The following is a 25558-nucleotide window of genomic DNA, read 5'->3' on the forward strand; positions in this document are numbered from 1 at the left end:
GTTCAGCTAAATTTGTTGGTTTCCTGACATGGACTTATTTCTTTAGCATTGTCCACACATTTAAGTCAGGACTTTGGGAAGGCCATTCTAAAACCTTAATTCTAGCCTGATTTAGCCATTCCTTGACCACTTTTGACGTGTGTTTGGGGTCATTGTCCTTTTGGAACACCCAACCTGCCCCCAGGTTGGGAGGCAGCGTGTAGGTTAAAAGGTATCTAACGCTTAAACCAAAAATAATCAAACAGCGAGTGCCGCTAAGAAAAGGAATTGAAGCTTAGGGAAGGCTATGCAAAATGAAACAAATAGTGAACTGGCTGCAAAGTAGACAAAAACAGAATGCTGGACGACAGCAAAGACTTACAGCGCGTGGAGCAGATGGCGTCCACAAAGTACATCCGTACATGACATGACAATCAACAATGTCCCCACAAAGAAGGATAGCGTCCGCACAACTTAAATAGTCTTGATTGCGAAAACAAAGCAGGTGCGGGGAATTAGCGTTCAAGGAAGACATGAAACTGCTACAGAAAAGCCACCAAGACAAGAACTAAAACACTACACACAGGAAAACACCAAAAAAAACTCCAACTAAGATTTTAGGTAGTCCTGAAGAATTTTTCATTGTCCCATTTACTCTCTGTAAAGCACCAGTTCCATTGGCAGCAAAACAGGCCCAGAGCATAATTTTGGTGTTCCTGGGATTAAAGGCCTAACCTTTTCTCCTTAAAACATATTGCTGGATATTGTAGCCAAACAGCTCAAATGTGTTTCATCTGACATCACATGGACAAAGATAAGACATTCAGGAGGAAAGTTCTGTGGTCAGATGAAACAAAAAATGAGCTGTTTGGCCACAATACCCAGCAAGCACGATTACGATGGATGGGGGACTGATACTTTTAAGAGGCGGTATAGTACCGAATATGACTCATTAGTATTGCGGTACGTGACTAATACCAGTATACCGTACAACCCTAGTAGTAAATAGTAAAATTGTGTTAATTAGGACATTTCATATTGCTCCTAATTTTTTTCTGTGCTACTAGATTTTTTACTAAATTATTTCATTTAGTAGCACCTGTGCTCCAAGTGAAAAAGCTAAATGTACAGCTATGGGAGGGTTAATCATTTTGCAATGCAGTCTGCTGAAAAGGATGAAAAGTGCCACCCTACATAGCAACTGGTGCTGTGGTTAAACGTTGGATTTGCCACAAAACATATTTTAAGATATGAAACACTCCGTCTGGGGGCTAAAGTGTATAGTGCACCCCCCTAATTTGTCATGTTCTATGTGCCAGGTAAACCACAACGAATGGGGCCATATGAGTCCCCTTTCTACTGTATACCGCGGGCTGGTAGAGCATCTACAAAATGCACACATTAAAAGAGCTAAGCCTCCTACGGAAATAGGTCTGTTCCTGCGCTTAATGTGCACAACGTCTATGTTGGTACTCCACAAAATACTTGTACTGCTCCACTATCCCGATGTCTTCCCCCAAAAACGCTAATGGGCTTTGTGCTCATCCTGGTGGACCATTAGCTCATGCATTTTGCAAGTGTTGAGGACCAGATGTTTCCTAACATATTAAATCCGAAAGAGTTTGCATGAACGTTCCTATCGAGGAGCTCATAAGCCCAAAACCTCAAACACAGAGTCAGCTGATCGCTAATTAATAGTTTGCAGTGGAAGCCATCTGGCAGAGTTTGCCACAAATTGTTGGTGAGGTGAAGGATTAATTATTGGGGGACATGGAGATTAATTAGGGAAATATGGATGATTAACATCTGCACCTTCCCTTAATAGCGGGATGCAGGCAGAAGTTCCAGGATGAAATATGGAAATTCTGGCTTATACTGTATAAAATACAGCACATTGTTCGAGGTTTTAAGGGTTTTATTGGAAATATATACCCACGGTGGAAATAAAAAATGAACAGTACATTTTTTGTCTTATCAGGAATACATCTTTATCTTAATTGGACAAGTGGGAGAATAAAAGGGGAAAAAGCAACATTAATGTGTAGTTTGCAGACATAATTAATGAATCTTCAGTACAACACTTGGCAATGACAGCCATTTGTAGCTTCACAAATGGTATCTGTTTATCTGTAGATGATCATCAGTGTTGGTCAACTTATCTTCAAAAAGTAATTAGTTACAGTTACTAATTACTTCACCCAAAAAGTAATTGAGGTAGTAACTCAGTTACCTCATTGTAACATTACTTACTCAGCAAAGTCACTGTGAGGTTATTTTTCATTTCGTTATTGTATACGCTATTACTTTAACGTCAAAGATGTTTATAAGAAGGGATTAAATCAGGGGTCCCCAAACTACTATTTTTCCAAAATCTGGCCCGCGGGAAGTCCCAAGTTAAAAAAAAGTTATTTTATTTGCATTTTTTATTTTTTATTTTTTTATTTTTTTATATCTGTCCTTTCTAATCCATTTTCTACCGCTTGTTACTCTTGGTGTCTCTGAGGCACTCAGGCAAATCATATTATCTAAAAATGCATTTTCCTATATAATATATATATATATATATATATATATATATATATATATATATATATATATATATATATATATATATATATATATATACACGTTACGTCAAGAAAAAACACAGAAGCTATATCATCCCTACAAGCCTGTTTCGCAGGTTTCCCTGCTCTTCAGAGGAGTTTATTGAATCATATATATATATATAAAAATATGCATACCTGTGTATATATATATATATATATATATATATATATATATATATGCATACCTGTGTGTGTGTGTATATATATATATATATATATATATATATATATATATATATATATATATATATATATATATATATATATATACTGTATATATATATATATATATATATATATATATAGTCGAGGTTACTGTGATTTATCCGTTATACAGTGCTCAATACCGTATATATATTTTGACTCGGGGGCCACATTGGGTTTAAACAATTTGGCCGGGCACCAGGCTGTATATATATATATATATATATATATATATATATATAAATATATATATATATATATATATATATATATATACACACACACACACATTAGGTCAGGAAAAAACACAGGGGCTATTTCATCCCTATAAGCCCGTATTGCAGGTTTCCCTGCTCTTCAGGAGAGTTTATTGTTTAAAGTTTATAGTTTATACAATATACAGTTTATAGCATAAACTCCCCTGAAGAGCAAGGAAACCTGCAAAACAGGCTTGTAGGGATGAAATAGCCTCTATGTGTTTTTTCCTGACCTAACGCGTGTATATATATATATATATATATACATACAGCCTGGCGCCCGGCCAAATTGTTTTAACCCAATGTGGCCCCCGACTCAAAAAGTTTGGGGACCCCTGGATTAAATAATAAAACATTATATGTAGTATTTCAGAACATTTGGTGTTTATCAGAACGCAATAGATCGCACTGTGCCATATTATATGCATAGTAAAAAAAAAGCATCAAAAAATATGCAAAGGAACATGTGGCCTCTAAGTGGGGCAATTATTTGAAACTGTACACCAAAATACAGCTTTAAAGCACTTTAGATAAAACTGTTAGCAAGTTTCGGGAAAATAAATGACATGCATTCAAGTAAAACTGTCACGGCACATGCGCAATCCCGTATGTCATCTGCTGCAAGCTCTGCCGGCACCTCCGCTAGAAGCGCGCCGGGACAGGTCCCTGGTCGCTCTGCCCTCATCGCGGCCACGCGCCTGCAAGGCTGCAGGCAATCACCAATCTGCGCACCTGGGTCTGATGAAGACAGACAGCATAAAGACCCGAATATCCAGTGCCGGGACGTAGTTTACTCTTTGTAGTAAGCATCCCGTCTCTGGCTTCCCTCCTGCGTACTTGCTCTCTCTGTGCCTTTCCTGTGCCCGTGTCTTATGCACTCTGTGTTCCCCGCAGTATTCCCCCTGTTTCCCGTGATCGAGCTGTGTGCCTCGACTTCCCTTTGGATTCCGGACTGCCTCCCTCGATCCTCCACCCCTGCTTGGACACGGACCTCGTTGCTTCTCTCCAGCCCCCTGACTCTTGCTTGCCCACGGACTGCCTTCTCCCCTTGCCCCTCATCCAACACGCACTTACAACAAACTCTGGTAACATTTACATTGTTAATTCTGCACATCGTCTTGCACCATTCACTTTTAGTAGTATACACACCCCACCACTTCATCAGCATCAGGTTCAGTAAACCTATTGAACTGATCTCTGCCGTTGTGTCGTCTCCTTCACCCGCCGTACGGAACAAACATATTTAAAAACGTTACTAGATGACATTCTGACAATAAATTGCATTCGTGTACGTATATTGGGGTCGTTTCTTAGGCAAATTTTAACGATGCAAGCAAGTACTCACCCGTGATTAATCACGATTAAGCCAAATTTCAAAATGTAAGGAATTTGTTTTAAAAATTGATACATTTGGGCCTGAGGTCATGTTGGCATGTGCTGATGTGAGGTGTGATTCGAGCTAGGTTTGGGTAGCGTGAAAGAAGGGATCAAAGATTGTTGTGAGCAAAAGATCAGATTTTTACTGCTCTTTTCGACTCTAGTCATGCTTGTCACTGCTGAGCTGACTGGGCTTTAGAACAACGGCATGGGATTTGTATTTGTCCATGCAGTCCAACCATGTGACTAAAACACGTACTAAAAACTGTCAATCCAGAAGTATAAATATGAGCTTTTAGGTTGTTACTTTTGAAATCGTAGGCAATAAATGTGAGACTGATTTGAAATACATTTTCAGCATAATTTCATAAAACAAACAAGATTGTTTATCATTAAGATGAATCCTTTCTATAAAAGATAACTGGAAAACAGTGCAGTGAGAACTCTTTAATGAAGTCAGCCTGCAATTGGCAGATGTTATTTGCATTGATTTTCTCCTTTCGGTTTAAGAGGAGGTGGCCAACCATTAAATAAGCAAAATGAAATGTTTATAGTCCCCCTGCACCCTCCTTCCAAAAAAAAATAAAAAAATCCTCTAATATATTTGACCCTGCATGGTAAATTATACAAGATCATCAATACAGTAGTAAAAGTGGGCATGATGTGTGTACTTGGTAGACGGCTTGTTATTATTAAAAATGACAACAAGACCATCCAAGGAATAAGCAATCCTATCAAGTCTTCCAATATAATATTTATGACATGCATACCTTCCGACAAGAATGCCAAAAACCTTCTATTTCTACTTGCATTAGTTTGGAAGGTAACACTTTAGTATGGGGAACATATTCACCATTAATTAGTACCATGCAAATTAGTAACATATTGACTCTTAATTAGTCATCATTAAGTGCTTATTAATGCCTTATTCTGCATGACCTTATTGTACAACCAGTAAGCCAATAACTAAGAGTCTTCCCTCAATAACCTCAGAATGATTGCTTATTAGTACTAAGTAAGGAAGTTGTTGTATATGATTGTCCCTTCAATACCATACCACTTAATGAATATGGTCTGTTATTACATAACAAAACACATAACTACAATAACCCTAACCCTAACCCTTAAGTCTTTGTTACTTAGAACAGTGTTTTTCAACCACCAAAAAATATTTTTTGCAAACCAGTAACTATAATCCGCAAATGTGCCGTTGTTGAGTGTCTGTGCTGTCTGGAGATCGGCAGAGTAACCATGTAATACTTCCATGTCAGTAGGTGGCAGCAGGTAGCTAATTGCTTTGTAGATGTCGGGAACATGGTAGGTCGTCATCACATTATGCGGGAGGCAGAGTGTAGGTTAAAAGGTATCTAACGCTTAAACCAAAAATAATCAAAAGGCGAGTGCCGCTAAGAAAAGGAATTGAAGCCTAGGGAAGGCTATGCAAAACAAAACAAAAAGTGAACTGGCTGCAAAGTAAACAAAAACAGAATGCTGGACGACAGCAAAGACTTACAGTGCGTGGAGCAGACGGCGTCCACAAAGTACATCCGTACATGACATGACAATCAACAATGTCCCCACAAAGAAGGATAACGTCCGCACAACTTAAATAGTATTGATTGCGAAAACAAAGCAGGTGCGGGGAAATAGCGTTCGAGGAAGACATGAAACTGCCACCAAAATAGGAGCGCAAGACAAGAACTAAAACACTAAACACAGGAAAACAGCAAAAAACTCCAACTAAGTCACAGCATGATGTGACAGGTCGTGACAGTACACCTACTTTGAGACAAGAGCTATAGTGATGCATGGTTGGTTATGGTTTGAATTCAAGTTAAGTTAAGTTAAAGTACCAATGATTGTCACACACACACTAGGTGTGGTGAAATTTGTCCTCTGCATTTGACCCATCCCCTTGCTCACCCCCTGGGAGGTGAGGGGAGCAGTGGGCAGTAGCGGTGCCGCGCCAGAGAATCATTTTTGGTGATTTAACCCCCAATTCCAACCCTTGATGCTGAGTGCCACGCAGGGAGGTAATGGGTCCCATTTTTATAGTCTTTGGTATGACTCGGCCGGGGTTTGAACTCACAACCTACCGATCTCAGGGTGGACACTCTAACCACTAGGCCAGTGAGTAGGTGGCCTAGTACGAGAACAGTTGCGAGAACAACTTTTTATTGTCAATATCGGCTACTGAGTTAAATTTTTTGTTATGTTTTCTGCTGGTGGTGTGCCTCAGAATTTTTTCGATGAAAAAAATGTGGTTCGGCTCAAAAAAGGTTGAAAAACACTCAATCAATCAATGCTTATTGATATAGCCCTAAATCACAAGTGTCTCAAAGGGCTGCACAAGCCACAACGGCATCCTCGGTACAGAGCCCACATAAGGGCAAGGAACAACTCACCCCAGTGATGTGAATGACTATGAGAAACCTTGGAGAGGACCGCATATGTGGGTAACCCCCGCCCTCTAGGGGAGACCGAAAGCAATGGATGTCGAGTGGGTCTAACATAATATTGTGAAAGTCCAGCCCATAGTGGATCCAACATAATAGTGAGAGTCCAGTCCATAGTGGGGCCAGCAGGAAACCAGAGACGGGTCAGCAGCGCAGAGATGCCCCCAACCGATACACAGGCTAGCGGTACACCCCGGGTCCCGACTCTGGAGAGCCAGCACTTCATCCATGGCCACCGGACCTGTGTAGAATATGTTCCCTAGTGTCCAAATAACTCTAAATTAAGTCTGTGTTACTTAGAATATGTTCCCCATACTAAAGTGTTACCGTTTGGAATTATGGCCTTTGCCAAGGCAAAACAACCTGAAAGGCATCCACTAGAGATGCGCGGTTTGCGGACACAACCGCGGAGTCCGCGGATAAACCGCGGGTGGGCGGGTAAAAATAGATTTTAAATAGATGCGGGCGGTTGGCAGTTGAACCAATTCGGAAATATATATACATAGTTAAATGTTGTTACCCACATACGAAAAACGAGCAGCACTCTTTGAAACAGTCAATTATTCATCAGGCACTGCAGCACAACACAACACAACAGAAGAAGAAAAAAAAAAGAAAAAGATGGCACCGCGTCCCAGCAACAAGTGGCGCAAGTGAGCACTCCTTCGGCGCAGCAGGGCGCATTTTAGAGGCCAGGCGCTCTCGCCTGAATCCTGGCACTGTAGATGCCCTTTTATTCCTGCATAGTGCTAAAAAAAAAAAAAGTAAGTAGACATACGGTTGGATATGTTAAACGAATTAGTCTACGTTACCTAGGCTATACCAAATAAGCCCATGTCTAACCTATATTGAGTTCGGTCAGCTGAATAATTTTGATGGTTACGTGTTGTTTGGGCGCACTACAATGCAAAGGAATTAAGGCAATTGCGTTGTTTATTGTGTTTTTTTTCTATTCGAGATATACTACTATGTGTGAATAATTATTTGGTCTCGCTTTCAAGTGAAGCGCATCTCCGATTGGCGACAATGTAAGGCTATTTAGCCTGCTTTGTTTGTCGCGACCGTCTATTTTCATTATAATTGAAGTTTGATGATAAAGTGCAGTCTGATGGGTTTGATTTCCCCCCTTCAGCTATTTGCCTTGGCCAATAAGTTGCAGGTAATTTATTATTATTATTTATTTAATTTATTTTTGTTTAAATAGGGATGGCATACACATGTTATTGTATAATTTAAGTTTGTGCGCGTGATTGACAGCCTATGGCTTATGAGGCACTTTTTTTTTTTTTTTTTTTCAACTTAAAAACGTATGAGCCTATGCCTATGCCTACAACATAGGCTATGTGTTTATCTTTATTTTCCTGCCTGTCGTTGACAATGGAGATTGTCTGATATTTTGTCATGGCTGCAGAGGTTAATCTTTGTCGCGAAATTGTTCACTGTTTCACTGTGCACCCCGCCCTCGTCTCTATTTGAGCATTATAACGTTAACAAGTTAATATTCATTGAAATAAATTCAGAACATTTTTTTTACCTAACGAAAATATAGGCCTAGTCTTTCTAAAACATTTTTTTAACTTCTTAAAAGCCTCGTTCTGCTTGCTGCAACAGCGCGCACAAAGTGTGAGGATGGAACACACTCCTGATCTGAGGACATTGGCAACAATAGTCAACACTTTCTTAACGGAAATGACAATAATATTATAATAATGATAAATAATATTATCACGCATTGGATGTCTCTGCTCCATTGGATCAGTCTCCTTTCTTTAACAGGCAAAAGCTTTATAACCTCACTAATGTCTTGCATCGTCTATATTAGATATATAACAACGGGCGGGTGCGGGCGGGTGTGGTTTTGATAAAATGTTGGTTCGGGTGGATGGCGAGTGGATGACGACTTTTGTGATGTGGTTGCGGATGAAATAATTGCCCATCCGCGCATCTCTAGTATCCACACTCTTTACATCAAAGAAAAAAAATAATGTAGCTGCAAGATTGCGTTGGATGCTAGATTTCACACAAAGTGGGCTTTTTCTCTTTCAATTATTTTCTACCACTTATCCTGTTCAGGGTCACGGTTGAGACAGCACTTATCCCAACTGACTTTGGGCCAGACCCGTCACCAATCATTCACAGGTCACACAGTACAGACAAAAAAAAGACATTCACACCAATTTTCAAGTGTTCTGATCCAATCTGGAACACCCACTTCTGATGACAAACCACACAAGTGAAATAAGGAGAGTAACAAATAATAACTGCACTTACTTTCTGCAATAATAGATCGTCCTTTCCAGTCGTCATTGATCATCTGGATATTTCCAAAGTGAACGTCACTGAAAAAAATGCGGTTGGTCCCCGCTGCATTCTGACTGTAGTCAAAGGCCAAGGCTATGACGTTCTTGAAAAAAGCCGGATTTTCAAAGGGCTGGACAGGCGAGTTGAGGTCACTCTCATCTGAATGGTGGATGCTTTTCAATGTTGTCCTCTCAGAGTAGAGCAGATACCCTTCATAGCGTTCACAGGAAAAGCCATTCTCTGATAAGCGGCCATGGGCGCAGGAGCAGGTCCGACGGCCGCTTCCTAAATGAAAGCAAAGCTGGTGGCAGCCACCATTGCTCCTGGCGCAAGGGTTTGAACCTGCCACAAGAACATTTACCAATCACAATTAAAGGATATTTGTGCACATCTTCACTAGAGGGTATTCACAAACAGTGTTTTAAAGAACAATCATCTGGCAATCATTGTGTGAACCAATAAACGAGTGAAGTGACAACTTGAACCTTTCTCTCTGCCTCTATTGAAGACTGTCACACCCTTCAAATTGACCCCCAGGCCACTTCTCATTGTCACGGCCTCGCTGCTGTCAGTCTTCAACCCACGTCTGATTGAACCGTTGGAGAAAGCCCTAGAGCACGTGTCAGAGGGTGAAAACATGCTTTTTACATTTAGTGACAGGATGTATTTTAAAAGCAGCATTTCTGGCTTTCCAGTACAAACATCGGGGGAATAATCACTTGATACTCTGTCAAAGGTTTTTTCCTTACAAAGACATGAACTTTTTTTAGAAGGCTGATTTTAATTGAGATTTTAATTGAGAGAGACAGAATAGTCACACGCGGGAAAATAACGTTACCTGGTGGATAAACTTTATTGACAAGCACATACAGTCGTGGTCAAAAGTTTACATACATATGTAATTAATAATATCTACAAATCTTATTTTTTTGTGATAGAGTGATTGGAGCACATACTTGTTTGTCACAAAAAACATTCGTGAAGTTTGGTTCTTTTATGAATTTATTACATACTTGCCAACCTTGAGACCTCCGATTTCGGGAGGTGGGGGTGGGGGGGTGGGGGGCAGGGGGCGTGGTTAAGAGGGGAGGAGTATATTTACAGCTAGAATTCACCAAGTCAAGTATTTTATATATATATATATATATATATATATATAAGAAATACTTGACTTTCAGTGAATTCTAGCTATAAATATATATTTATTTTTCTTTTATTATATATATATATATATATATATATATATATATATATATAAATATATACTGCGATGAGGTGGCGACTTGTCCAGGGTGTACCCCGCCTTCCGCCCGATTGTAGCTGAGATAGGCTCCAGCGACCCCAAAGGCAATAAGCGGTAGAAAATGGATGGATGGATGGATCAAGTATTTATTTTATACATATATATATTATATATATATAAAATAAATACTTGAATTTCAGTGTTCATTTATTTACACATATACACACACATAACACTCATCTACTCATTGTTGAGTTAAGGGTTGAATTGTCCATCCTTGTTCTATTCTCTGTCACTCTTTTTCAAACCATGCTGAACACCCTCTCTGATGATGCATTGCTGTGTGGCACGCACAAAAAAACCTTCATCAAATGCACTAGATGGCAGTATTGTCCTGTTTAAGAGTGTCACAACATTGCTGTTTACGGCAGACAAACTGCTTTACGGTAGACAAAAACGTGACTGCTGTTGTTGTGTGTTGTTGCCGCGCTGGGAGGACGTTAATGAAACTGCCCAACAATAAACCCACATAAGAAACCAAGAACTCGCCCTCCATGATTCTACAGTTATATTGTGGGAAAGCGGACTAAGGTCCGCATGGACCTGAGTCCACCTGAATTTCGGGAGATTTTCGGGAGAAAATTTGTCCCGGGAGGTTTTCGGGAGAGGCACTGAATTTCGGGAGTCTCCCGGAAAATCCGGTAGGGTTGGCAAGTATGATTTATTATGAGTCTACTGAAAATGTGACCAAATCTGCTGGGTCAAAAGTATACATACAGCAATGTTAATATTTGGTTACATGTCTCTTGGCAAGTTTCACTGCAATAAGGCGCTTTTGGTAGCCATCCACAAGCTTCTGGCAAGCTTCTGCTTGAATTTTAATTTTTGTCCTGTCCAACTTCTCAGGCAAATCATATTGTTCATGTAGATGCCCATATCGGCTGTACAAATTTACTTTACAAAAGAGGAGTGTGGGATGTGAGTTCCATTGGCAGCAAAACAGGCCCAAAGCATAATACTAACACCTCCGTGCTTGATGGTAGGGATTGGTGTTCCTGGGATTAAAGGCCTCACCTTTTCTCCTCCAAACATCCATCCATCCATCCATTTTCTACCGCTTATTCCCTTTTGGGTCGCGGGGGGCGCTGGAGCCTATCTCAGCTACAATCGGGCGGAAGGCGGGGTACACCCTGGACAAGTCGCCACCTCATCGCAGGGCCAACACAGATAGACAGACAACATTCACACTCACATCCACACACTCGGGCCAATTTAGTGTTGCCAATCAACTTATCCCCAGTTGCATGTCTTTGGAAAGGGGAGGAAGTACCCGGAGGGAACCCACGCAGTCACGGGGAGGACATGCAAACTCCACACAAAAAGATCCCGAGCCCGGGATTGAACCCAAGACTACTCAGGACCTTCATTGCTGGGTATTGTGGCCAAACAGCTACATTTTTGTTTCATCTGACATCACATGGATAAAGATAAGACCTTCTGGAGGAAAGTTCTGTGGTCAGATGAAACAAACATTTGTTTCCGAACACCACACCCTTGTGTGGTGTTCAGGGCTGTAGGACCCGTTTTCATTTTTTATTAAAAGAAAAATGAGACAATTAATTAATTTTTCAAACTGAGACTCACTGACTTTGGCTCATTTTCTGTGAAGAACATATATCAGAATACATATTTAATGACCACACACACCATACACCCCTCCTACACATTTCTATTACATATAAGATGTCCGAGTCCACTGGACCCGGGCTAATAGGGACGGCGTGGCGCAGTGGGAGAGTGGCCGTGCGCAACCCGAGGGTCCCTGGTTCAATCCCCACCTAGTACCAACCTCGTCATGTCCGTTGTGTCCTGAGCAAGACACTTCACCCTTGCTCCTGATGGCTGCTGGTTAGCGCCTTGCATGGCAGCTCCCGCCATCAGTGTGTGAATGTGTGTGTGAATGGGTAAATGTGGAAGTAGTGTCAAAGCGCTTTGAGTACCTTGAAGGTAGAAAAGCGCTATACAAGTACAACCCATTTATCATTTATTTATTTAATAGAAGTGTGTAAATTTGCAGGGATGAACCTGGATGAACTGAAATTATTTTTTCCAATCATTTTGGTACTTCTTCTTCTTCTTACTCGTCGTCGCCATGTCTCTTCTTCGTTCTTCTGCTTCGTCTCTGTTATGTTTTTGGACATAACTACTTGCCATAGTTTTGAAGCAATGCATGATGGGAATCTGGATGTTGTGTGTCAGTGTATTTACGTGCCGGCTGGAACACACGCTGAGAAATAACTCCGTGCCTGCCTACTTTATGGGTTACAGATAAATCTATGGATAACGGAGACATATATAATAGTCTCCTTTTTAGGTGAGGCAGTGCCTTTAAGGCACGCCCCCAATATTGTTGTCCGGGTGGAAATCGGGAGAAATTCGGGAGAATGGTTGCCCCGGGAGATTTTCGGGAGGGGCCACTGAAATTCGGGAGTCTCCCGGGAAAATCGGGAGGGTTGGCAAGTATGTACTGCAGTCCGGAATTTACGGTATTGTTGCTTTTCAGTGTTTTTTTTAAATTAATGTTATTGTTGTTGTATTTACGTTACCGTTTTAAAAAAAATAACTACCACACATGTGGACGGTTCATGTCTTTGTAAGGGGATAAAGCTTGCACAGTCAGCAGGGGATCACAAAGTTATTTGGCCCACTGTAGCTAGAGTGATCGTAACACCAAAATAAAATTCAATACAGCAACCACAACATTTGAACATAAAATATGAATAATGATGCACACGAGCACAATAAATCTAACGCCTTACTCCTGTGGTAGTCAGCTGCTGCTACAGATTCAACTTGTGCAGCAGCTGGATTTGACAAGTATGTAAATTCCCAAAATCAATTTTACCAAGTCTGACACAAATACCCCTAAAGGACAACTAAATAAAGACAAGTCAGTGTCCTTTGAGGATGCAGCTATGGACATGGCTTTGACGTAATAACAGTGGGAATATACTGCATGCTTGTAAACCATGACCGCTATCCAACCAGATAAGCAAGGATGCGGCCAGAGCAGAAATATTTATCAGAACTGGACATGTCTTCCCTGATAACAGGTGAGATTGCACTTTCATACTTTAATATCGATGGTTAATATGAAGCAGGTGTAGTGCAAGCTTTCTAGTAAAATAGAGAAGTGTAAATTACCTGTCAGACCAGTAGATGTAAGGCCCAAACACAGTCACCGAGAACAGGTCCACATTGGCCGAAGACAATACTATCTCTCGGCTCTCACCTGTCTCAAGGTTGATCCTCTCAATCTTATCTGTGCGGGTGTCGCACCAGTATAATGTGTTTTCCTGAGAGGCAATTTTAAAATGAATATTACACAACATTGCTGCGGACATTTCTATGGTAGAATAAGATAAGATATAGGTACAGCAAGACTGCTAATACAGTATACAGTAGTGTTGTAACGATACCAATATTTTGGTACTGGTACTAAAATTACTGTATTTCAATACTTTTCGGTACTTTTCTAAATAAAGGGGCCCACAAAAAAATTGCATTATTGGTTTTATTTTAACAAAAAGTCTTAGGGTACATTAAACATATGTTTCTTATTGCAGTTAAGTCCTTAAATAAAATAGTGAACATACGAGACAACTTGTCTTTTAGTAGTAAGTAATCAAACAAAGGCTCCTAATTAGTCTGCTGACATATGCAGTAACATATTGTATCATTTATCATTCTATTATTTTGTCAACATTATTAAGGAAAAGTGGTAGAAAATTAATTATTAATCTACTTGTTCATTTATTGTCAAAATCTGCTTACTTTCTCTTTTAACATGTTCTGTCTACACTTCTGTTTAAATGTAAAAATGTATTCTTCTGTTGTTTGACACTTTACATTAGTTTTGGATGATACCACAAATTTGGGTATCAATCCTATACCAAGTAGTTACAGGATCATACATTGGTCATATTCAAAGTCCTCATGTGTCCAGGGACACATTTCCTGAGTTTATAAACATAATATACATTTAAAAAAAAACAAAAGAAGATGTGATGCCAAAAAATATCGACGTAATCATAGTAGTATCGACTGGGACCAGTACGTTTCAGAGGCCATATAGTACCAACAATGATTTATTAGTATCGCGGTACTATACTAATACTGGTATACAACCCTAGTATACAGTATATAAAATTAGGACCAATGCACTTTACCTCATAGTCAATAGAAATCCCATTGGGCCACATAATGCCTGAGTTGACCAAGGTGACTTGGTCTGAACCATCCAAACGAGAGCGGCCGATACATGGGATCTGGCCCCACTCAGTCCAGAAGAGATACCTGGAAAGCAAGGTAACAAAGACATGTATTTTGTGTATTCACAAGGTATCTGATGTGGTCATCATCCAATTGTTTATCATACAGTAGATGGGCGGTGTATCATTGTGTTCAAGTGAGTCCACTACGGGTGTGGATCTTTGGGCACTTAACGATTCGATCTGGTTCCGATTCCTGGGTTGACAATTCGATTCAGAATTTGAAAAGCTTTTTTAAAATTCTAAATTGATTTACAATTGGGATGAATTGCAATTCATGTTTCAGCATGTCAAGACGAGGACTATGGCGTGGTTTATTTTCCCATGGTGCAAAGGTTTTGGACCGGACATGGCGTGAAGGTAAATACATGATTTAATAATAGATTATAAAAAGTATAAACAAAAGGCACGCACAAGGCGGGGAACAAACTTGGCTAATAAAACAAAACTAGCACAAAGGCAGAACTATGGAAAAAAAAGGAACAAACAAAAGGCGCTCACAGCGGAGGTACAAAACAGTGGCTTGAATAAACAAAAAAACTTAAGTGGCAAGAAAAGAGCAGCATGAACTATGACCTGGACAGAGTAAGCAGCGTGTCAAGAGTGCAGAGCATGAATGTGATGTCGCCAGGCCAACCAACAGAAAATGAAAAGCTTAAAGGGGAACATTATCACCAGACCTATGTAAGCGTCAATATATACCTTGATGTTGCAGAAAAAAGACCATATATTTTTTTAACCGATTTCCGAACTCTAAATAGGTGAATTTTGACGAATTAAACACCTTTCTAATATTCGCTCTCGGGAAGCAATCCGCCATTTTCTCAAACACAGAGTCAAATCAGCTCTGTTATTTTCCGTTTTTTCGACTGTTTTCCGTACCTTGGAGACATCATGCCTCGTTGGTGTGTTGTCGGAGGGTGTAACAACATGAACAGGGACGGATTCAAGTTGCACCAGTGGCCCAAAGATGCAAAAGTGGCAAGAAATTGGACGTTTGTTCCGCACACTTTACCGACGAAAGCTATGCTACGACAGAGATGGCAAGAATGTGTGGATATCCTGCGACACTCAAAGCAGATGCATTTCCAACGATAAAGTAAAAAAAATATGCCGCCAGACCCCCATTGAATCTGCCGGAGTGTGTGAGCAATTCAGGGACAAAGGACATCGGTAGCACGGCAAGCAATGGCGGCAGTTTGTTCCCGCAGACGAGCGAGCTAAACCCCCTATCAACCCTAGCTTCCCTGGCCTGCTGACATCAACTCCAAAACTGGACAGATCAGCTTTCAGGAAAAGAGCGCGGATGAGGGTATGTCTACAAAATATATTAATTGATGAAAATTGGGCTGTCTGCACTCTCAAAGTGCATGTTGTTGCCAAATGTATTTCATATGCTGTAAACCTAGTTCATAGTTGTTAGTTTCCTTTAATGCAAAACAAACACATACCAATCGATGGTTAGAAGGCGATCGCCAAATTTGTCCTCGCTTTCTCCCGTGTCGCTGGCTGTCGTGTGGTTTTCGTCGGTTTCGCTTGCATACGGTTCAAACCAATATGGCTTCAATTTCTTCTTCAATTTCATTTTCGCTACCTGCCTCCACACTACAACCATCCGTTTCAATACATGCGTAATCTGTTGAATCGCTTAAGCCGCTGAAATCCGAGTCTGAATCCGAGCTAATGTCGCTATAGCTTGCTGTTCTTTCCGCCATGTTTGTTTGTGTTGGCTTCACTATGTGACGTCACAGGAAAACGGACGGGTGGTTAAAATCAGGCACTTTGAAGCTTTTTTTAGGGATATTGCGTGATGGGTAAAATTTTGAAAAAAACTTCGAAAAATATAATAAGCCACTGATTTTTAATGGTTTTAACCATTCTGAAATTGTGATAATGTTCCCCTTTAAATAACACAGACATGATTAACAACAGGTGTGTGAGTGCAAATGAAACAGATGCGTGACATGACAGGTGAAAACTAATGCGTTGCTATGGTGACAAAACAAACAAAAGTGCACAAAGAGTCCAAAAACAAAACCGAACATGACTAAAACAAAACATGATCACACAGACATGACACAGCAACAGTTTATCATAACTTTAAAGGCACAATAAAAACAGCACATATGCCACAGAGTACTCAGTATGCAGCTTGGAACAGTATATATATTTACTGTCCTTCGGGAAATAACTGCACACGCATTATTTTCCAAATAGCTGAATGTCCAATATGTCAATATTGTGTGTGACACACACAATCCACACCCATGCTTGACTGCAGTAAAGACAATTGTCTCGTTGTTAATTTGTGTTTCCAACTAATTAGACAATAACGGCCACATTTAAAGTTGTCATTTCCAGCTGATAGTAAATTGTTACTGTTATACAAGCTGTACACTGACTACTCTAAAGTATAACCAAATTCAATTTCTATGGTATTGTCCTTTGAAAATATATGCTGTAACAACAATGGTTGCTGCAGTCACTTTTAGAATAAGATAGTATTATCATTTATTGTAAGTAGGTAAGTAAACATTTTATTTACTACTGTATACTGTGTCAGTACCATGTACATAGTTCTACAAAGCAGTCAAACACAAAGGCTAGTGCTCAAATAGCACTGTTAAGTACATGTTGAATGGCAATGAAACGATGGACCGTTAAAAAACAACTAATTTGACCCTTTAAAAAGGAGATACTTGGCTCATGTGAAGATCTTGTTTTCTTGTCAAGTGCACAATTACAAAAGTGATCCGTATAAACTGACTGAGTCATTGTAATGTATCTGTTTTGAAAAAAAATAAAAGTAAATGCCCCTAACCTTTGCACCATGCTGTGTGTGAACACTACAATTGGTGCTGGTTGCTATAGCGATGCTGGTTTGCTTCTGGAGCATTGTCATTTGTAGGGGGACATATGGTACAAATTGGCACATGGGTGATGTACAGTTTGAATTGCCCACCAGGGATGCATAGTAAAGTATATCAGAGTGTACATTGATTTCTCGAAGAGAACAATCAAAAAAGTAAATTATAATACAATAAAAAACAATACAGATTCAGGACACCATGGTTACCATAACAACGATACAATATACCATTGCACCACTGTTATTGTCGGCAGCAGTGATTTGCTCCCATACCATCGAGATAAGCTGGCACAAACACAAGCACCAAAATGAATACGTACCCTTTTTGTGGATGCACAGCAACACCTCTGGGCTGATCAAGTCCTTCAGATATGACCACCGAGCGGTAAGTACCATTCAGACGAGATATTTCTATAAGATTAAAACCATGGTCTGTCCAGTAAAGGTTCTCTGAAAAAAAAAAAAAAAAAAAAAAATCAGTGGTCAGTGTGTACTAAAGGTTTGCGTGTAATAAAACATGTGCAAATTTAATAACGCATGCAGAGCTTATCTACTAGGCTCATGCGCAGAGGATTGTGTCTCTTAAATGAGCAAAATAGAAAGGGAAATCCTAGTATAGGCAGAATATATGTTGATTATCGGAAGTTGTTCTGTGGCTGCTGTTTTGCATCTGTATTTAGCACATTTGAAATGTGCGTGCAAACTGGCACAGTTACGCACAAATGCCTGGGGGGAAAGGAGGCAATGACTGACGATGGACAGAGACTCCTACGTCCTTCGTGTGTGTTTCAACATATTTGGACTGTCATAAATAAGAATCAGCACCTCCAAGTCCGAGTCCATGGTTCTCGCCCGGAAAAGGGTGGAGTGCCATCTCCGGGTTGGGGAGGAGATCTTGCCCCAAGTGGAGGAGTTCAAGTACCTCGGAGTCTTGTTCACGAGTGAGGGAAGAGTAGATCGTGAGATCGTGTGGCGTCTTCAGTAATGCGGACGCTGTATCGATCCGTTGTGGTGAAGAAGGAGCTGAGCCGGAAGGCAAAGGGACGGCGTGGCGCAGTGGAATAATGGCCGTGCGCGACCCGAGGGTCCCTGGTTCAATCCCCACCTAGTACCAACCTCGTCATGTCCGTTGTGTCCTGAGCAAGACACTTCACCCTTGCTCCTGATGGGTGCTGGTTAGCGCCTTGCATGGCAGCTCCCTCCATCAGTGTGTGAATGTGTGTGTGAATGGGTAAATGTGGAAGTAGTGTCAAAGCGCTTTGAGTACCTTGAAGGTAGAAAAGCGCTATACAAGTACAACCCATTTATCATTTATCATTTATTAATTTACCGGTCGATCTACGTTCCCATCCTCACCTATGGTCATGAGCTTTGGGTTATGACCGAAAGGACAAGATAACGGGTACAAGCGGCCGAAATGAGTTTCCTCCGCCGGGTGGCGGGGCTCTCTCTTAGAGATAGGGTGAGAAGCTCTGTCATCCGGGGGGAGCTCAAAGTAAAGCCGCTGCTCCTCCACATCGAGAGGAGCCAGATGAGGTGGTTCGGGCATCTGGTCAGGATGCCACCCGAACGCCTCCCTAGGGAGGTGTTTCGGGCACGTCCGACCGGTAGGAGGCCACGGGGAAGACCCAGGACACGTTGGGTAGACTATGTCTCCCGGCTGGCCTGGGAACGCCTCAGGATCCCCCGAGAAGAGCTGGACGAAGTGGCTGGGGAGAGGAAAGTCTGGGCTTCCCTGCTTCTGCTGCTGCCCCCGACACTGTTACAAATATGCGCCACACTTTAATGGACATGTGAAAGTAAACAATGTGATAAAGAACATTTTACAAACCCCGTTTCCATATGAGTTGGAAAATAGTGTTAGATGTAAATATAAACGGAATACAATAATTTGCAAATCATTTTCAAACCATTTTCAATTGAATGCACTACAAAGACAACATATTTGATGTTCAAACTCAAACTTTTTTTTTTTTTTTGCAAATAATGATTAACTTAGAATTTCATGGCTGCAACACGTGCCAAAGTAGTTGGGAAAGGGCATGTTCACCACTGTGTTACATGGCCTTTCCTTTTAACAACACTCAGTAAACGTTTGGGAACTGAGGAGACATATTTTTTAAGCTTCTCAGGTGGAATTCTTTCCCATTCTTGCTTGATGTACAGCTTAAGTTGTTCAACAGTCCGGGGGTCTCCATTGTGGTATTTTAGGCTTCATAATGCGCCACCCATTTTCAATGGGAGACAGGTCTGGACTACAGGCAGGCCAGTCTAGTACCCGCACTCTTTTACTATGAATCCACGCTGTTGTAACACGTGGCTTGGCATTGTCTTGCTGAAATAAGCAGGGGTGTCCATGGTCACATTGCTTGGATGGCAACATATGTTGCTCCAAAACCTGTATGTACCTTTCAGCATTAATGGTGCCTTCACAGATGTGTACGTTTCCCATGTCTTGGGCACTAATACACCATCCATACCATCACAGATGCTGGCTTTTCAACTTTGCGCCTATAATAATCCGGATGGTTAGACGTCCACAGTTTCCAAAAACAATTTGAAATGTGGACTCGTCAGACCACAGAACACTTTTCCACTTTGTATCAGTCCATCTTAGATGAGCTCAGGCCCAGCGAAGCCGACGGCGTTTCTGGGTGTTGTTGATTAACGGTTTTTGCCTTGCATAGGAGAGTTTTAACTTGCACTTACAGATGTAGCGACCAACTGTAGTTACTGACAGTGGGTTTCTGAAGTGTTCCTGAGCCCATGTGGTGATATCCTTTACACCCTGATGTTGCTTGTTGATGCAGTACAGCCTGAGGGATCGAAGGTCACAGGCTTAATTGCTTACGTGCAGTGATTTCTCCAGATTCTCTGAACCCTTTGATGATATTACGGACCGTAGATGGTGAAATCCCTAAATTCCTTGCAATAGCTGGTTGAGAAAGGTTTTTCTTGAACTGTTCAACAATTTGCTCACGCATTTGTTGACAAAGTGGTGACCCTCGCCCCATCCTTGTTTGTGAATGACTGAGCATTTCATGGAATCTACTTTTATACCCAATCATGGCGCCCACCTGTTCCCAATTAGCCTGTTCACCTGTGGGATGTTCCAAATAAGTGTTTGATGTGCATTCCTCAACTTTATCAGTATTTATTGCCACCTTTCCCAACTTCTTTGTCACGTGTTGCTGGCATCAAATTCTAAAGATAATGATTATTTGCAAAAAAAAAAAAATGTTTATGAGTTTGAACATCAAATATGTTGTCTTTGTAACATATTCAACTGGGTTGAAAATGATTTGCAAATCATTGTATTCCGTTTATATTTACATCTAACACAATTTCCCAACTCATATGGAAACGGGGTTTGTACATCAATCAATCTAGGGATGTAGATATCTGGTCAGGACACTCCTCACTCTTTTGCCTTCACCTTCATTGTCCATTGTGACCTTATATACTCTGGACCTAGACGTTGAGTCCGCGACATACATGGCGGACAATAACTGATACAGTCTGCTTTGCCAGTCCAAAAGCATTCGCCGTTTTCCGTAGTCTTCCCTCGACGACCAGGTTATACAAAACACACGCTGTCTTTTTTTTTTATCACATCCAAGATTGTATCCGAAATAGCTGCAATCGCTTTCTCTTAAGGTATTCATATGTGATTTCCGCAAGCGTCTGTACAGACGGAAGAAGAAACACGGGCATGTCTGAATGATTCGCCTCCATATTTCCAGTAGCTCCGAGTTACGAAACCGCTTTATTATGAAGCTGGCTGTGGCGTGTGCTTTCTGACGTCACTTCCTCTCCGAACTCAGTTTGTAAACGATCAATGAGTCCATACGAAGCTAAGACTCAAGAAATAGACGGCGCACTTACCCGTGTAAAAAAAATATCCAAAGCTTACTGCGCGGTTCGTTCCCCCGGGATGCAAACGGACGACTCTGGACAGGACTTACAGGTAGGAACATGATTTAATCTTCAAAATTAAACACGTACCAAAAACACAAAACAAGCAGAAGGAAAACGCGGGAAGCCAAGGCTACCTCTTAGCACAGGAAGCATAAACTAGGAGTCAAGAACTACTAACTAACTTGTTGCATGAAGCAAACAAAGAAGCCAGACTGAGCGTGGCGAGAAAGGTGAATAAATAGCTCTCTGATTAGTAGTCGACTGCAGGTGAGTGTGTCGACCACTAACCAGAGGCATGTGAACCAAATTAATCCCCATAGAAACCAAAACAAACCCAGAGGTGCTCAAAACCGGAACTAAGGGAGTCCAAAAATAACAGAACATAACAAAAACATGATCCGGGCCACGGATCATGACACAAAGACGGGAACCTTAAACGATGATTTAGTGTGGCCGAAACGGGGCTTAGGACAGGGGCGTCACTAGCTTTTAAGGACAGGGGGGGCTTAGCCCCCAGGACAGCGAACGTAGCACACAAGCACAAAACTTGACAAACGGCTAACAAAGACTTAGAAATTATTCATTGTTATTATTATTTAAAAAATGCACGGGACGAAATGAAATGCTCCCCGGGACGATGGCTTTTAACCATTTTTTCTCTTTTTCTTTTTATGTATTTATTCATTTTACATTTTATATTAAATGTCTTGGTTTTTCCTCCCTCTGAAAATCCTATGAAATGTTTAACAAGCCATCCTATAATAATACAACAGCTATTAATGTGACAATACAATAAAACAAATCTATTTAATTATGTTGTTTTCAATATTTTAACATTAGGCTAATGTATATTACTTTATATAGATTCTACAAGAGTGATGCGGGCGTTTTCTATATGAACAAGTCCAAGGACCGCAAGTAAGGTCGCAGAGAAAATGCGGACTGGTTTTTGAGTGATGTGGGCATTTTCTATATGAACAAGTGGAATGGATTGGATACCGACACACTAAAGGGGTTCTCTACCTTAAAGTACCAATGATTGTCACACACACACACTAGGTGTGGTGAAATTTGTCCTCTGCATTTGACCCATCCCTTTGATCACCCCTTGGGAGGTGAGGGGAGCAGTGGGCAGCAGCGGTGCCGCGCCCGGGAATCATTTTTGGTGATTTACGCTATAAAGTGAGGGGAAACTGAGTGAATAATGACAGTTTATATGATTATTTATTTAAACTCATATTCGGGCCTCTTTATAATGAATATATCGGCATGTATTTGTAAAAAATAAAAAAAATAAAAATAAATAAAAAAATAAATATATATATATATATATAACACCAAATTATTTAGGGGGGCTTAAGAATATTTTAGGGGGGTTTGAGCCCCCCTAAAATAGGCCTAACAACGCCAATGGTTTAGGCTAAATACTTATTCGTTTAATGAGCTGTCCGGCTTAATGTAGACAGGTTCTAAAAGTAGTGTATGCAAATCCATCCATCCATTTTCTACCGCTTATTCCCATTGGGGTCGCGGGGGGCGCTGGAGCCTATCTCAGCTACAATCGGGCGGAAGGCGGGGTACACCCTGGACAAGTCGCCACCTCATCGCAGGGCCAACACAGATAGACAGACAACATTCACACTCACATTCACACTCTAGGGCCAATTTAGTGTTGCCAATCAACTTATCCCCAGGTGCATGTCTTTGGAGGTGGGAGGAAGCCGGAGTACCCGGAGGGAACCCACGCAGTCACGGGGAGAACATGCAAACTCCACACAGAAAGATCCCGAGCCCGGGATTGAACCCAAGACTACTCAGGACCAGGGCCGGCCCGTGGCATAGGCCGTATAGGCAAATGCTAAGGGTGCCGTCCATCAGGGGGCGCCACGCCAGTGCCACAAATGTTGGAGAAAAAAAAGAAAAAAAAAAGTTGGTACTATTATTTCTGAATACAAAAAATAACCCCACGTTAATTAAAATGCAAATTAAAGCCTATTTAATAGAAATATTATCTGTTACAACAATACGCTCCCCCCTCCCCCCGCACGGTGCGCCCCCTCCTTTCCCGTATCATGACTCTTTTTGGACGTCACCACATCAAAAAATCAACACAAGATGTCAAAACGGCCAAAACTGTCAGGTGCCCAGGGAAGAAAAAAGAGAAAAGAAGAGGAGGAGAAACGAGAAAAGACAGAGGTAGCAGGTAGGTAACGTTAGCCTACATGAAATTATTTGTCTGTTACAGAATGTGATAGTAACCTGGCTTTTTAGCATTAAGCTAATGTTACATGATTCGGCAATTGCTAATCAATAAATAGCTAGTTCTGTTTTAACGTCGGGTTAATATTGTGGAGGGGGCTAAATTGTTATGGAAAATAATAATGTAACGTTAGGTAATTACAGTACTCCCACCTTACATTCCTCAGGGACATTTGTATTAGATCTTTTAAGCAGGTGTTTTTGTTTACATTGTTATTGCCTTCTGGTTAGCTAATGTTTGCCCTGCAGGTATAGTCACTTTTCCACCCCTTTATATATTAGGTATAGGTGTAAGTAAAAAAAAAGGGTCAAAGACAAAGCTATTCGGTTTCTTGTGAGTATATACACTTCACTGCCGATGTGGGGGGGCGCCACCTAAAATCTTGCCTAGGGCGCCAGATTGGTTAGGGCCGGGCCTGCTCAAGACCTTCGTATTGTGAGGCAGATGCACTAACCCCTCTGCCACCGTGAAGCCCGTGTATGCAAATGGTGTATTTAAATTTAATTACGGCATTCTCGATTAATAACACTGACCAGCCATCCAGTCAACAGCAATGCCTTCGACCCTGCTAATGCCAGAAGTGATGATGTCCTCCCTCCACGTCTGATCGCGCTTGGCCCTGGAAATTCTGTTCAGACCCATGTCTGTCCAGTAAACAGTGTCATTTCCTGGGGAAAAAAAAAAAAAGGTAATGAGACATCAATGTGGGACGATGGATGTGATTGCCAGAAACTAAATTGTGTCCTCAAACAATTCGGCCTAAGAAAACACATTTTATTACAACGAGGCCCATTCCACCAAACGCTGTAAAGGACTATGAAGTACGACGCTGGGAATACCAACACAATTCATCCACAGCCTTTTCAGCTAGAAGTTTTTAAATACAGTGAGGCAAAAAACATGATGTTGTGTCATTTGCCAATCATATTACACCACTAACAAAGCATTGTTTTTCAAGTGGAACATAAAAGTGCATCTCATTAAATTCCTGTACTTGTTTGCGAGATTGTTAAAGAAGCTAGTGACACCTGTGTGTGTTTTTTTTTTTTTTTTTTCCTTTCTTGTTCCTGTTACCTCCGCCCCCTGTTAACACGTCTCACTGCTTTCATGTGGTTTGTTCTACCAGACGTGCATCTCTGATGACATGTAAATAATACACATGCGCTATCAACTCCTGCATGTTTGCTCTTAGAACACTCCTATATTTGCTTCTGCTATTACAAGGAGGAACAGTTGACAAGTTGCTTTAGGCTTTTTTTTTTTTCCTTCTTTTTTTCCCACTATTTCACTCATATTCAGAGCTCTACAACGCCGGCTGGAAAAGAAGGAATTTATAGAACGTCTGAAGCCGCTTTTCATGTAAATATGCTGGCTTGGCTCATCTCTGTTCGACTGTGTGCCAGCCCAGGATGCAGGGATTTTGCATTTCCATGACAAGAGGTTACTAGCTTGAAGGCGGGTGTAAAACAGATGACGCCCTCGTCTGTACCAAGCTGATTTAAAGGGGAACATTATCACAATTTCAGAATGGTTAAAACCATTAAAAATCAGTTCCCAGTGGCTTATTATATTTTTCGAAGTTTTTAAAAAAAATTTACCCATCACGCAATATCCCTAAAAAAAGCTTCAAAGTGCCTGATTTTAACCATCGTTATAAACACCCGTCCATTTTCCTGTGACGTCACATAGTGAAGCCAACACAAACAAACATGGCGGAAAGAACAGCAAGCTATAGCGACATTAGCTCGGATTCA

At 41.0% G+C, this 25558-nt stretch overlaps 1 protein-coding gene across 2 annotated transcripts in view; it reads right to left on the minus strand.

Annotated features, from left to right (window-relative positions):
- Positions 1-25558, minus strand: part of lrp1bb (low density lipoprotein receptor-related protein 1Bb) — a 1021613-nt gene that overhangs the window by 295682 nt on the left and 700373 nt on the right. For both annotated transcript variants that reach the window (XM_072912020.1, XM_061926507.1), the window contains 6 exons: positions 24338-24472; positions 17947-18076; positions 14656-14782; positions 13631-13782; positions 9669-9793; positions 9154-9525 (listed from right to left, as the gene is read on the minus strand). In XM_072912020.1, coding sequence (XP_072768121.1) covers positions 9154-9525; positions 9669-9793; positions 13631-13782; positions 14656-14782; positions 17947-18076; positions 24338-24472 — 1041 coding nt within the window. The remainder of the gene's footprint in view (positions 1-9153; positions 9526-9668; positions 9794-13630; positions 13783-14655; positions 14783-17946; positions 18077-24337; positions 24473-25558) is intronic.

This window comes from Nerophis lumbriciformis, linkage group LG31 (genome assembly GCF_033978685.3).
Source record: "Nerophis lumbriciformis linkage group LG31, RoL_Nlum_v2.1, whole genome shotgun sequence".
NCBI classification, from domain to species: domain Eukaryota; kingdom Metazoa; phylum Chordata; class Actinopteri; order Syngnathiformes; family Syngnathidae; genus Nerophis; species Nerophis lumbriciformis.